The sequence below is a fragment of the Protobothrops mucrosquamatus genome, unplaced genomic scaffold (genome assembly GCF_001527695.2).
Source record: "Protobothrops mucrosquamatus isolate PMUCROS unplaced genomic scaffold, P.Mucros_1.0 scaffold1634, whole genome shotgun sequence".
NCBI classification, from domain to species: Eukaryota; Metazoa; Chordata; class Lepidosauria; order Squamata; family Viperidae; genus Protobothrops; species Protobothrops mucrosquamatus.
In genome coordinates this window covers 37,040-51,148 of record NW_015387793.1, presented here as the reverse complement: position 1 = coordinate 51,148, position 14,109 = coordinate 37,040, and the positions used below count along the sequence as shown (strand labels likewise).

At 47.4% G+C, this 14,109-nt stretch overlaps 1 protein-coding gene across 1 annotated transcript; it reads left to right on the top strand.

The window, feature by feature from the left end:
* The first annotated feature begins 2,820 nt into the window (after window positions 1–2,820).
* DRG1 (developmentally regulated GTP binding protein 1) lies at window positions 2,821–11,147 on the top strand. Its single transcript, XM_015822654.1, has 9 exons — window positions 2,821–2,871; window positions 4,018–4,141; window positions 4,862–5,037; window positions 7,754–7,823; window positions 8,189–8,358; window positions 8,824–8,954; window positions 9,384–9,551; window positions 10,104–10,226; window positions 10,704–11,147. Exons 1-9 carry the CDS (start codon window positions 2,830–2,832, stop codon window positions 10,801–10,803), a joined length of 1,104 nt encoding a protein of 367 aa, XP_015678140.1. The 5' UTR covers window positions 2,821–2,829; the 3' UTR covers window positions 10,804–11,147.
* The last annotated feature ends 2,962 nt before the right edge of the window (window positions 11,148–14,109 follow it).

Here is a 14,109-nt window from a genome sequence, read left to right as displayed (position 1 = left end):
CGGGACTCCCCCCGCCGGCCCTGGGCGGGCAAAGCGCCCCTCGGCGGCACCAGGGCCCCGGTGGGGGCTCTTGCTCCCGGAATCCCCCTGGGCAGTCCGCCCTCCGCCGCTTCGCCCTCTCCCCCCCGGGCAGCCCCTTGACTCTTGGGCAGCAGAGGCCCTCGGAGCCCGCTTTGTCGCCCAGAGACTCCCGGGCAGTGGAACCTGGTGGGGCTTAAAGGTGGTATTTCAAACAGAGACGAAAGGAGAGAACCCCCTCCTCCCTCCCTGGGACCTCTTTCATTTTCCTGCCCCCCCACGACCCCCCAGACTGCCAGGTCGCCCCGAGTTTTGCTCGCCTGATTCGGTTGCTTGCTTCCTTCCTCCTCCTTCCTCTTCCAGGGCATCTACTTAAAGCATCTGTTGCCATGGCACCAGCATCCACATTTCCAACCAACCTCCCTCTCGGAGAGCAGAGTGGAGGAGGCCGCCCCCCAAAGTTGCCAGAAAGCACAGGGGGCCCAGGCCTCCAGGAAGCCTAGCCTGGCCTCTGTGGGGATGTTTGGCCAGCTAACGGCCTGCCGGCATCGGGGTCTCCTGTGGGGAAATCAGCCTTGGGGTGGATGTGCCGCATCCCTGGGGCTCCCAAGTGTCGGGTGGGGGGCTTTTGTGAAGGTTAAAAAACAATGCGTGGGCAAAGTTAGAAAACCGAAGTGATGCTGCCCATTGATGCTCCATCAGGAGGGGGCTGGTTTCCTTGCACCCCCAAGTCATAATGAGCCAGGACCGTCTCTGGGACTGACCTTCAAGTAGCCCCCCTCCCAAGGAATGGCAGCAGGAAGAGGGCCCAGATAAGCAGACACCAGCACCTGCCTGCCCCTCATCCCTTGGATCACAGGCCTTTTGACTGCACAACGTGTCCAACTTCCTCTGCCACGCTGTGTGCTTTTGGGCCATCAGTTGGTGACAATATGTCCAATGAAATCAGATTAGTGGCACACAAATGGCTGAGTTTTCCATCACTTTAAGGCAGAAAGTGATTTATTGCCTCTTGGGTAAACATACGCATTGTGGTTTCTTAACCATAATTTGTGGAGTAGTCTGGTACCTCTGGAGAAGGATTTGGCTGTGATTTCCTATTAAACATATTTTAATTTTGGTTGTATTTGTTTATTTTGCTTTATTTTTTATTTATTATATGCCACCTGGAATTGCTATGTTTAAGTTGAGTGCCCAGAGTCTTTAAGTAAATCCCAAGCAACACTCCAGCCATCTTAGCAGTATGTATAACACCAGCAGAGGTGTATCTGGAAATGCATCAGAATAGAAATTATAATTCTCCCTCATTTCTAGCTGGACTGCTTAAATTAGAGAGTTTGATCTAGAAACCCAGGACTCCTGGATCCTCGATTAGGGCATTTCCAGAGAAATGAGCAGTCAAATGACATCCAAAGTAGCTGGGAAGCTTAAAAAGAGGCTTTTCCATCCCTCCCTGAATTGTAAGCTTATTAATTAGTGTTCTTTATTGTGTGCCTTTGAAATAAATAGGATTTAAACTGAATTATATTTGTTGTTCTATTTGTTTAAAATATGCTGCTTTAGATATATGCAGGGTATACTCACGAATAGCAATGACCATTTTCAAAAGAACATCCTAAAGTCACTGGACTAAGCCAACTGGCAGAAGTAATTTTTTCCTATGCTGGAAGCCTGTCCAGTTTTTCAGGCTTCCCTGAAAGCTTATTTCTGGAAGGAAGGAAGTGCCGTTGTTCCTGTGAGAAGGGGTGAAGTTGGGCACTCCACTTGAGCACCATTATCAGTTTATTAAACGAGTGGGGAAATGGGACTTGGCTTTTGGTCCTCACATGGAAGGCTGCATGTTTACACTCAATTCCCTCCTTTGGATTTTGGAGACCTCCAGGGGAACCCCGCCCTGAGCAGCCAACCACCAGCAGATCCCTCTCCCTTGGCCTCTGCCGATACTCCTTCCTGGAGGCCAACTGTCCAGCAACATGGGCCTTGGTGCTCTTGGCAGGTGGGAGCTGGATTTGGAAGCCGATGCTCCTGTGCAACAGGCGTTGCACCCTGAACGGATGAGCGCGTTCACACAAGATGCCCCCGACGGGCACCACGTCCTTTTTCCTCCCTCCCCCTTGGCGGCACTGGGGACGGGTGTGTAGCCCGGCTGTGAGCGGGCCCCAAACTGCCATTCTCTGGGAGGCGGTTGGGCACCGTCCGCTCTGGGGAAGCCAGCCCGGGGCCACTTTGCTGGCTTCATGCAGACACGGAGCCAGCCCCGCTCGTTGGCGGAGACGCTGCGAACCAGGCCCTGAATTCTGCCCCCGGAGGCGGCGCCCTCCGTCCCCGGGCTGCAGCGGGAACGAGCGCAGCGCGGGATCGGGGCTGGCGGCGAGTCGGAACGCCCCCACTTGGCGGGGGTCGTCCTGCACGGCGCCCCCCATGCTTCGGCCGCAGGGGAACTGCGGTGCAAGTCGCGGGGGGGGCGCCTGCTCCCTTTGCGGTTGGGAAAGGACCCCGGGCGCCCCGAACCAGCGGAGCGAGATGGCGCTCCGCCGCCGCTCAGCTCCAGGGGGCGCCCTCAAGTGGCGGAGGAGGAAAGCGCTGGAAGGACACGTGCCGCTCTGGCGTCCGCGCTCTATGGCATTTTCGCGCCCTGCGTCAGGGGAAATCGCGCGCAAGCCGGCGTGTCAATTCCCGTTCGTTTTTGCTCCTCCCCCGCAGGGCTTTTGTCGGAAGTCGCGCGAGGGTTGTATTCCGCGCGTGCGCGGCTGCAGCCTGAGGGGCCGCAATCTCTGAAGCGCCAGCGCCGCCGCCGCCGCCGCCGCCGCCATGGCTACGACGCTGGCCAAGATCGCCGAGATCGAGGCGGAGGTAACGGAGGGCCGAGGGGCCGCTTGCACCCGGGCGGGGGGAGCCGTGGCGTTGTGGTGGAACCTTCCGCACAGCGGCAGTCTACCGGCCAGGAGTCAGCCGGGCGGAGGCGAGGGCGGCCTGCGGAACTCCTGGCCAGGCGCCCGCCCTGCCCGGCGGCCCGAAGGGGTCTGCGGCCTCTGGGCTCGTCGGCAGCGGGAATCCAGGGGCGCCGCGGGAGGGAGGATGATGACGCGCCTGTCCCGGAGCTGCGGCGATTTTTGCGGGGGAGCCATGAAAAGAAGAGCGAAGCGACGGCGAAGATTCGCTTTCCATCCTTTCTTTTGCGATCAGCTCCAGGCAGTGAATTATTGTCCCCACAACAACAACAACCCTGCGAGGTGGGCCGGCTCCAGATCCCTCAACCAGCTCCCGTGCCCCAAAGGCAGGACTAGAACCCAGACCCGCCTGGCTTCTCGGCCGGCACCTTCGCCGCAAGGCGGACGTGGTGCTTTCCTAGGCGGGAACCCCGGCGGAGACGCCGTCCTGGCCCTTCCCAGCCCCGGGGTCCCCGTCCAGTAACCGGCAGGGACGCTGCGTGGCTGGGCGGTCGGGCTGGCTCTGACCCGGGACGGGCGTCGTCGGCTGAAACGGAGCCTCGAGCGGGCAACGAGCTGGAGATGCACGAATGGGGCAACTTTCCTGAACCACCTCTGTCCAAAATGGACCTGCTGCTCTTTTTACTGATAACAAAACCCATTTTGTTTTGTTATCAGTAGGGCAGGACGAGAAACAATGGACAGAAACTAATCAAGGAGAGAAGCAACCTGGAATTAAGGAGAAACTTCCTGACAGGGAGGACAATGAACCAGTGGAACAGCTTGCCTCCAGAAATCCTGGGTGCTCCGACACTGGAGATTTTTAAGAAGACACTAGACAGTCACTTGTTTGAAATGGTATAGGGACTCCTGCTTGAGCGCGGGGCTGGACTAGAAGACCTCCAAGGTCCCTTCCAGCTCTATTCTATTCATTTCTGCCATAAGAAGCGGGTCTGTCTTTCTGAAACCTGAGAGGCCACGTCACAAGGTTGGCCCTGCCATGTCTGCGCCAGTCCTGGAGCCAATGGATTTACCTGCTGGCCCTGATTTTTTTTTCTCTCTATTCCAGATGGCTCGCACCCAAAAGAATAAAGCCACAGCCCATCACTTGGGGCTGTTGAAGGCCCGCCTGGCCAAGCTGCGTCGAGAGCTGATTACCCCAAAAGGAGGCGGAGGGGGTGGACCCGGAGAAGGTGCGTGTGCCCTTTCAAAAGGATGGCGGAGGAGCATGGCATCCCTTGCTGGGGATGGCAATACACTTTCAGAGTCCTTTTGGGTAACCAGTGCAGAATCAGCAAGGTGGCACCTGTGCAACCCCAGGAAATAGACAGCAAGCCAAATTTGGCGAGGTGGGCGGACCATGTTTCATCCTGCTCTCCATATATATAATATATATATTTTACCAATAGAGACTACACCAAAATAGAAGTAGTTGATGGTCTGTCTTTTGGTATAGGGAATAACTGCCCCTACGGAGCAACCAGTTCTTTCCTTTTCAATTGAATGTGTCAAAATGTCCTTTTTGTCCACATGTAAATACATTCAAATTCAGGTATGTCATGTCCACGCAATCCTTTTGTCAGCTGAAGTGTGAAATTATTGCCAACCTTATGCTAGTATAAATTGTAGCAACACATGTAAACTGTGTTGAATATGTGCTTGTTGCTTTATTTGAAAAACGTAAGTGAAGGGTGTAGAATTTTGAATGAATTGGGTATTATACTTCTCTTCTTGCTTCAGCAGCTCAGGACTCAGCTGTCCTTTGGGGGTAGATTTGAGAGGTGGGCCCCCAATATGTTGGAGGGAGGGATAGCTGGGGGCCTTCACCAAGGTGGAAGTTTCTCTCCCTTGACTTTGCTGCTAGAGGCATCCTGGGGCCTATCAGTTACTCTGAATTAATGATCACTTGTTAGGTTTTGATGTGGCAAAGACTGGCGATGCCCGGATTGGTTTTGTGGGCTTCCCTTCGGTGGGGAAATCTACTCTGCTGAGCAATCTTGCTGGTGTTTACTCGGAAGTAGCTGCGTACGAGTTCACAACTCTGACCACAGTTCCAGGAGTGATCCGATACAAAGGAGCCAAAATACAGGTGAGGCCTATGAAGCCAAGACTTGTGCCTGAAGCCAAACTTAGCTAATATTAAAAAGAATGACAAAGCATGTTTGACAAATAGGTAGAAAATAGGTAGAAAAATTATTATAAAATCCCAAGACTGTAGACCAACCCGACTGTACAGTATCAGCCAGAACTGTTTAGAATCATTTGTAGGAATGTTTTCAGATGGAATTACAAGAAGTATCTCTCAGAAACTGAGAGCCTTTCAAATCTGATCGAGTGGGTTTTAAATTGAATCCTGTGAAGAAAGATCACCCTCCCCCATAAATAGTGGGATCCCTGGAACTACAAGAGGTAGGCAGAATGCAGAGGTACCAATAAGGACTGGAAGGAATGGGTCACATGACCCATTCATAGGGTCTGCATGCAGATTAGAAAACCATCCTGATGCATAAGGAACTTTCCGTTGAGTTATGAATTAAAAGGGATGTTCTAGGAAATAGAAGATGGGTGCAATCATGCAGAAAGTTAAGGTTCAAGCACAAAAAGAACTTAGGTTTAGAGCTGTCAGCAGAAACGGAAGGAAAATGTAGTAGTCAGTGTTACTGCTAAGAGAAGATGGTAAAACAGGAGCGGGCTGCATCAGTTTGTGAATCCTAAATTTTCAATATTTCCAATAAATATGACCTAAAACATGATCTGTTGTCCACGCAAGTCCCAAAACTGGATAAAGAGAGTGCAATTAAATGGGTTAAAATATTGTACTTGTTTGTTAATTTATTTGTTTGTTAATTTATTTGTTAATTTATTAGGAAAAATGATCCATATTTGTATGTGGCAAAAGCATGCAAACTTTTGCTTTCAGTAGCTCCTTGCCTCCCTTGGGCAGCAATAACTGCAACTAAATGTTTCTGATGATTGTTTTTGTAGTCCTGTACATCAGCTTGGAGAAATTGTAGCCTCTTCCTTCTTGCAGAACAGCTTCTGCTCAGGGAGGTGGCTGGGCTTCCTCGCGTGAATTGCCCACTTCAGGTCCTTCCACAACATTTCTCTAAGGCTGAAGCTCAGCAATTCGACTTGGCCATTTCAAAACACCAACTTCTGCTTTAAGCATCCTTTGGTCAGTGACTGTGTTTTGGATCTCTGCCTTGCTGCACATCCCACTTTCTCTTGCGCTTGAGTTCACGCCTTAACGTTTTCATTTAGAATTTACTGGTACAATTTGGAATTCATTGCTCCACCAGTGATGGTACGCCGTCCAGAGGCAGCAGAATAGGCCCAAAGCATGATGCCGTTACCACCGTATTTCACACAGATGCTGGAATGCCGCGCTGGCCTTGCCCACGCAATACGTTTCAGTCAAGGCAGAAAATTCTGTTTTAGTCTTGTCCATTCACAGAAATTCTTCCAACAGCCTTCTGGGTTATTCATAGGGACTTTCACAAACTGTAGATCAGTGTTTCTCAACCTTGACAATTTTAAGGCATGTGGACTTCAACTCCCAGAATTCCACAGCCAGCTATGCTGGCTGTGGAATTCTGGGAGTTGAAGTCCACATGCCTTAAAATTGTCAAGGTTGAGAAACACTGCTGTAGATGGTAGCAGTGCTATTTTTGGAGAGTAGAGATTTTGTGCACAGTCTGCCTGACAGTGGACTGTTGGAGTCCAAAACTTTTGGAAATAGATTTGTAATCTTTTCCAACCTGGTGAGTATCAATTGTTTTTGAAGGTCCTCAGAAAACCCTTTTATTCAAGCCATAACATCCCTGTGTGGAGATCAGACATTTATAGTGAATATCCAGAATTCTGTTCTTTAGATAAGGCAGGATTTCTCTCACTCCCATTTCATTTTCATCCCATTGATTGAAACACCTGACTCTAATTTGCTCTAATTCTAGAGGTGTTGCATATGTTTGCCACACACCAATATGTAGCTTTGGGTCACTTTCCTCAATAAGTCAATGAACAAATAGAATTTTTGGTCTCATTTCTTTAACTAGGTTCTCTAGCTAGTTTTAGGACATGTGGAGAACAGGTCACGTTTAGGGCAGAAATATTGAAAATTCAGAAGTATCTGCAAATGTTTAAGAACCACTGTAAGTGTAAGTATTAAGAGAAAAGAAAAGTTATTGTTCCTGTGTTCTGCTGTGGTCAGAATATTGTGGCCAGTTCTGAGACTGCATTTTATACAAGACATTAATAAGCTGAAGGTTGTCCAGAGGAAAGTAGCCAAGGTGAAAATCCTGGAAGGAAAAACTTAACAGGAATGGTTGGAAGTGGTATGTTCCTTTAGTTACTGGATTTAAAGAATGGGTTGAATCGATATTTGTCCCTTGCTTGTACATCTGTCAGATCCATATGTCAAGCCCATTTTTAACAGCTTCAGGCGCTCAGTCTTTTCATGGTATTCCAAAAATATTGAAGATCACCCAGCTCGTCAGTCCATCCAGGATGATTTGCTTTTGACAATAGAAGAACAGAATTACTTTGTATTTACTCTCAGATTACCCCCATAGCTGTTGCAGTGAGGTTGTTGAGTAGAGTTTTGGGAGCCAATCCTGGGTGGAGAACAATGCAGTGGATGTGGAAAGGATCAGTAGGAGGAGAGGGCCAGAAATCTTGATGGGTCAGCAAAGGTTGGCTGAAGTCTCACAAGACAAAGGGGAACAGGATAACAGCTGGCTGAGGTGTGCTGTCTGGCTTCTCCACATCTCTCTTTTCTGATTTTTTATTTTCCACAAACTTTGCAGCTGCTTGATTTACCAGGAATTATCGAGGGTGCCAAAGACGGGAAAGGCAGAGGCCGCCAGGTCATTGCAGGTGAGTGCTGGTGGTCCCAGGGCAAAAGGGGAGAGGAGGACTGGCTGGTGAAGTGAAGAGAGTAGCAGAGACGGGTGCTTGGCGCTGCTTTTCCCTCTGATCCCAAGAGTGTTGCATCTAGGAAAAGCTTACTTTCATACAAAGTAAGTGCGTGGCTTTTTCTTGCTTCCTTGACATAAATCTGGTTAAAAATATGTTTTGTTTATTACTCTGGTTTGAGCTAGGAGATTATAGGACCGTGATTTTGTTGTTGTTGTTGTTGTTGTTGTTTAGATTCCAACTGTTTATGTTTGGCTTTTTAGAAGAGACTGACAGAAAATATTTTCAGATTTCACACCCCCCCTCTCTTCTTTTTTTTTTCACAGTTGCCCGAACCTGCAACCTTATCCTGATAGTTCTGGATGTTCTGAAGCCTTTGGGACATAAGAAGATAATTGAGACCGAGCTGGAGGGCTTCGGGATACGTTTGAACAGCAAACCTCCCAATATTGGCTTTAAGAAAAAGGACAAAGGAGGCATTAACCTCACGGCCACAGTAAGTAGAGGTGTGGGGAGGATATTTCCTACCTTGCTGTGCGTAAGAAATCTGCCCTGAAGGAGTGTCTGAAAGGGATTTCTGGCAACAGGCCCCAAGTCTCAGCAAGGGCCCCGTTTGAAGTATAGCTCAAGATTTTGGTTCATTCGTGACAGCAGTGAGACAGGAAGAGAAGCAGGCCCTGCTGTTTGGTCAGGACCCTTTCTTTTAGGGTTCTGGAAAGGGCTTCTGAGGATACCATCTTCTGCTCCAGGTTCGCTGCTGTGACTTCTGTTTAGCATCCCTGCTTTCTGTGGCCATCTCCTGTCCTGACACCTGAAGCTCCATAGCAGCAGTTGCCAGTGGGCGCATTAACCCCTTCCTGCCATATGGCTAAGCCTACCAGCCCATGTGCTTCACTCCTGATCCAGTCCCTATTGTGGTCTGCAGGGTTCTGTGTAGCAGCATCATATTTTGTTTGATCAGTGTCCACAGAGCGAGCTGGATATCGAAACCGTGAAGAGCATCTTGGCAGAATATAAAATCCACAATGCCGATGTCACCCTGAGGAGCGATGTGACTGCAGATGACCTCATTGATGTGGTTGAAGGAAACAGGTAGTTTTCCTGGGCTGATAAAGGAGGAAGGGTCTGGGGGTTTCTCATGTTACATGGCAAGGAACTGGGTTGTCTTACAACATGGCTGCTTTTTTGGCAGAGGCCTTGGAGGAACAGCCTGTGCTGCTCATCCACTCCAAGTGCTCTGCTTTTTTGCTCTTTTGATTGCTTCTAAGCAGGACAAAGGATTGTTCAAGAAAGGGGTGTTAACTGCAGTGAAGGTTGCAGAGGCCTCTCTGATCAAATGCCAAACCTTTCTACTCATTAGGACTATAGTAAATAGGCTGGATGTATCTTACAGGGCAGTCTCTCTTGCTCTACCAACTTGGTTACTGTAACTACCTAGAATTGGAAGTCTCCTACCTCTCAGCAAGATAGGAAGGACCTCTGTCTCTCTTACATTTTTTGCTCACTTCTTCATTCTTGCAGAGTTTACATCCCATGCATTTATGTGTTGAACAAAATTGATCAAATCTCCATTGAGGAATTAGACATCATTTACAAAGTGCCCCACTGTGTTCCCATCTCTGCTCATCATCGGTGGAATTTTGATGACCTGCTGGAGAAAATCTGGGACTACCTTAAACTTGTGCGGATGTAAGTTTTGGTTTGTCAGAGCTCAAAGTCTACGTCATTCCAGGACCTTTAAAAATGCTCCCTGGTGCCAATTTCCCCTCAACTCTGAAATCTCAACTGTACCCTCTTGACCCTCCGTGTTCCTGGTGATTCTCTGGGGCCCAGAATTTTGGCAGTTTTTCAGACATGCAGGATTGTAATCAGAAAAAAAAATGTTTTGGAATCATTCAATTCTGTTCTGTAAAAGGTCCGTGATATTTTTACGACCCGGAATGATTTTTTTCATGAGATGTTGGAGGACATGCTCCAGCACCTATTTATATAGAGAGAATGGATGTGTCACAGAGAAGACCATCTCAAATCTTTTTCACTGACATGTAGTTGTTTACCAGGTAGGAATTATTCTGGTAGAGGGGCCTGCCTTCCTGCTCCCTCAGTTGTTGGGGTATGCTTTGGGTTACCCCCTTTATTTGTAATAATAACTAATCAAGAAGAGTAATCTTGGTTAGAAAGGGGGCTTGTCTGAAAGCATAAATGCTTGATAAAGGAACGTTTCATTGTGTTTAATTGCAGTTACACTAAACCCAAAGGGCAGCTCCCAGATTATAGTTCTCCAGTGGTCTTGCCTGACTCTCGGACTACCGTGGATGATTTCTGCATGAAGATTCATAAAAACCTAATTAAAGATTTCAAATAGTAAGTGTGGTCTGCAAACAGCCAATTTGGTTCCTTTAGGACTATAGTAGAGGTGGGAGCTGTAGTCCTGCTTTTGGGGGGGGGGAGGTGTTAAGTGTCAGGAGAGGAGGGGCAGCTGCTGCCTAGAGAGCTTTGGACCAACTGCGATGCAGGAGAAGGCATTGAAAGCCAAGCCAGCCACCCAGATGCTTTATTTAAATCAAGATATAATTCATCTACAACAGTGTTTCTCAACCTTGACAATTTTAAGGCATGTGGACTTCAACTCCCAGAATTCCACAGCCTCCAATGCTGGCTGTGGAATTCTGGGAGTTGAAGTCCACATGCCTTAAAATTGTCACGGTTGAGAAACACTGATCTACAACATTCTCCTAATCTATGAAGGAAGTTCTATGATTAAAAAATAAGATTAACGTAGCATGGTTTTTTTCTTAACAAATCCATGGCATTAAATCTGTGCTAACTCTTTTCTTCCAGTGCTCTTGTGTGGGGCTCGTCCGTCAAGCACAACCCTCAGAAAGTAGGAAAAGATCACACTTTGGAGGACGAAGATGTCATTCAGATAGTCAAGAAATAAAAAAAAATCCATCTGGCCCATCAATCGTGATTCCTTTCAGAAAAGACTAATTATGGAACTTCCTGGTTGAGTGGATGCGAACATAACTGCAAATTTGTGGACTAATTAAAATCTCTTTCCTGTGATGGGCGTGAGAGCTTTGCCAAGACATGGCTTTGCGCTGCTGTTTCATTGAGTCCACATTTTTGGCCTGGGAAGAGTTCAGTCCACGGAGCTTTTGTGCTGCCGACATAAATTAGGATGCAAATGTAAAACTCTCCTTCATTATCATTGGTGGATTTGTATAGAAAAGTGGTGGTCCTTTCCTTGTTACTGATGTAAATAAAGTCTACAGGCAAAAGCTCGGAGAGGCCGTTCTCGTCAAAAGGGCTTAGGTGATGCTTTGAAATAGGCAGGCTTGACATTTAATTCTTTGAGCATGTTAAGATTCTGCAAGACTACAGTTGGCATCAAGAAAATCACTAAAAAGGTGATTTGAAAGGAATCACTGAAAGGAAAATCGGTGTCAAATATTTCTGGATGACTAAGGAATTATTACAACGGATCAGAAGAAGTTTCACCAAGTTTAGCAGTTCCACCAGCATTGGCTTTCTTACCCGTTTTATCCAAACATGGAGAAAAATAACCCATGAACTTACTCTTAACAGAAATAGAGGATGTAAAAAAAGGGCTGACTTGGTGTTATTAGCATCAAGAACTGTAAGAATTTGGTCAGAGTCAGAACAGGAAATAGTGAAAGAGGAAGGTACAAATACTCCAGTAGAGATCATTTGCCCTCATTTGCCTTCTCTGCCACTGTGGAAATTAAGTGAGTTACCTTAGCGTTACCTTGATTGATACTTTCAAGACCTCCCAGTCACTGAGGCAAATGGTGGTGACAAATGAAGTTAAGTCTTGGTGAGAAATTGAAACGAAACCAAGAAAATAAATGATCAGTCTTGATCTAAATATTCAGTTCTCGGAAAATAGATGCCTGAGAAATACACTTAAAAACCTAAACATTTTAGATCAGTGTTTCTCAACCTTGACAATTTTAAGGCATGTGGACTTCAACTCCCAGAATTCCACAGCCAGCATTGCTGGCTGTGGAATTCTGGGAGTTGAAGTCCACATGCCTTAAAATTGTCAAGGTTGAGAAACACTGTCTTAGGACTATTTTAAAACTATAGGTTAAACACATTTTTATAATCTTTTGAATAGAATTGCAAAAACCTTTAAGACAGCTAAAAAAGTTTGTCCTAATTTCTGGAAGGGAGGCTGCTGCTTAAAATGGGGGCCATAATTGAAAAGCAGCCTCTCTGGACCTCAGCCTGCCATTCCACCCTGGACCTCGTGCATTTGGAAATCACAAGCAGTTTCTTTTCAGAAGTTTATCTTAGGTAATTCTAGCTGGAGAAGACCATCTTGCGAGTATTCAGGCATCGGGTTGTGCAGTTTTTACACTGATTTGCCATTGGAAATTTCACAAAACGTGTAAAAGCCACTTGCAGCGCTGGATGATCTCCATTGCTGCATTTGGCACTAATGGCGATTTCTGAGCATGTGTCAGTGGCAGCCTTACGTGGAGCCCCTCACGCCGGATGGTAAGGAGGCTATTGCAAGGACATCTCGCTCTCTGTAGGCCTGCAGCTGCTCCACACACCCCCCCCCACTCTGCATAGCCTGAATCCAGGAGGACCCTTGAGAGCCAACCGATGGAGAACTCTTTAAATGCCATTTTGCCAGGGTCATCCCATCCAAGCCAACAGCTTCCACTTGCCTTGGCAGCATCTCCAAACTAGGCTGGGGTGATGATACCCAGTATCTTGACAGTGATTGTGAACTAACAACTCCCAGCAGCCTTACGTAAGCATTGAGTAGCTAGTGGGGAGAATCCTGAACCCTACAGAACTCCACAAGGGAGTGACCGACCAGCTGGTTCCTCCCCCTCCCTACACCCACTAATTGGGATGAGATGCTAAGGAGCACGTATTGCTTGCAATCGCAAACCTTCATAGGTGGTCCAAATGATACCGCTCTGGTCAGTATCAAGGACTGGGAAGAGCTACAGTAGGACCAGAAGGTGCGTAATGTCCCCCAATGGATATTAGCCAGACTGATCTTTCCATCCCATTTCTGGGTCCAGGTAATCCACTTTTTCTTAGCTGCCATTCAACTGCCCTCCCTACAGCCTTCTCCTGAAAGGGGTTTGCTAGGGGTTTTATATGGGGTATTTTAGAACAGGCTTTTTATTCAATATTTATTGTGATTTTTATTATTGCCTGTTCACCGCCCTGAGTCCCGTAAGGGAGATAGGGCGGTATATAAATTTAAATAAGAAAGAAAGAAAGAAAGAAAAAGAAAAAGTTGGAGACTAGGAAACAGTTATTAGGCTCCAGGGAGAGCATCTTAAGGAAGGGCATCCTTCAAGAACTTCTGGCATCAGCCCATCCCACAGTGGGTTGGTTGGTATGGTGGGAGGGAGGAAATGGGCTAGTTAAGTGCTTTGTTCAGACTGATGGAATAACTGAGTGTGCTTGCGCACTGCAAGGCATTTAATGGGCTGGTTCTTTAAACTCTTCCAATGCAATCCCTACTCTTGCAGCTTCCCAAGAAAGGAAAAAAAGCCAGCCCCACTTATATAAACCAACTCTACAGGAATGCTAGAGCATTCCTGTAACACCCCTCCGCCAACACCAATATGCAGGAGAGCGAGGTGTGTGCCTGAGCCATTTTCACATTCCTTCTGCTTGTTTGGGGGCTTCGGCTATGCTTTTCTCTTTGTTGCTTTGGTAATGGATCTGGCCCATCTCCGTCAAGGTCATCCTCCCTATTCTAATCAGTGAATTATCAGGAATTAATTTGAAACTAATCTTCCCGGAATGAGAACACAGCCAGACATAAATAATATCTGTAGGATTAAGAGTGCAAGGAAACAGTTAAAAACCAATCTGTTGCAAATTTCAACCTATCTTAAACTGCACCTAGCTCTGTATTTCTTCAGGTAGCCATTCCTTCCAATTCTTCAGCCCCCTCCAAGTTGGGATGTGCTTCCTAAGTCAGTGATGGCGAACCTTTTAGAGACCGAGTGCCCAAACTGCAACCCAAAACCCACTTATGCATCATCGAGTGCTGGGTGAGCATGACCTGTTGGGTAGGCGTGGCTGCGGTGGTAATGGCAGACTGGATGGGGCTAAAAAGTTCAATCAATCAATTCCAACTTTGCAAGATCTTTTTTTCCCCGCGAGAAGTTGAAATTGACAGAAACTTTTTGGGGGGGGCACACGGCGGCGGAGGCCTAAAGTGAAAAGGTTTTATAAAACCCAT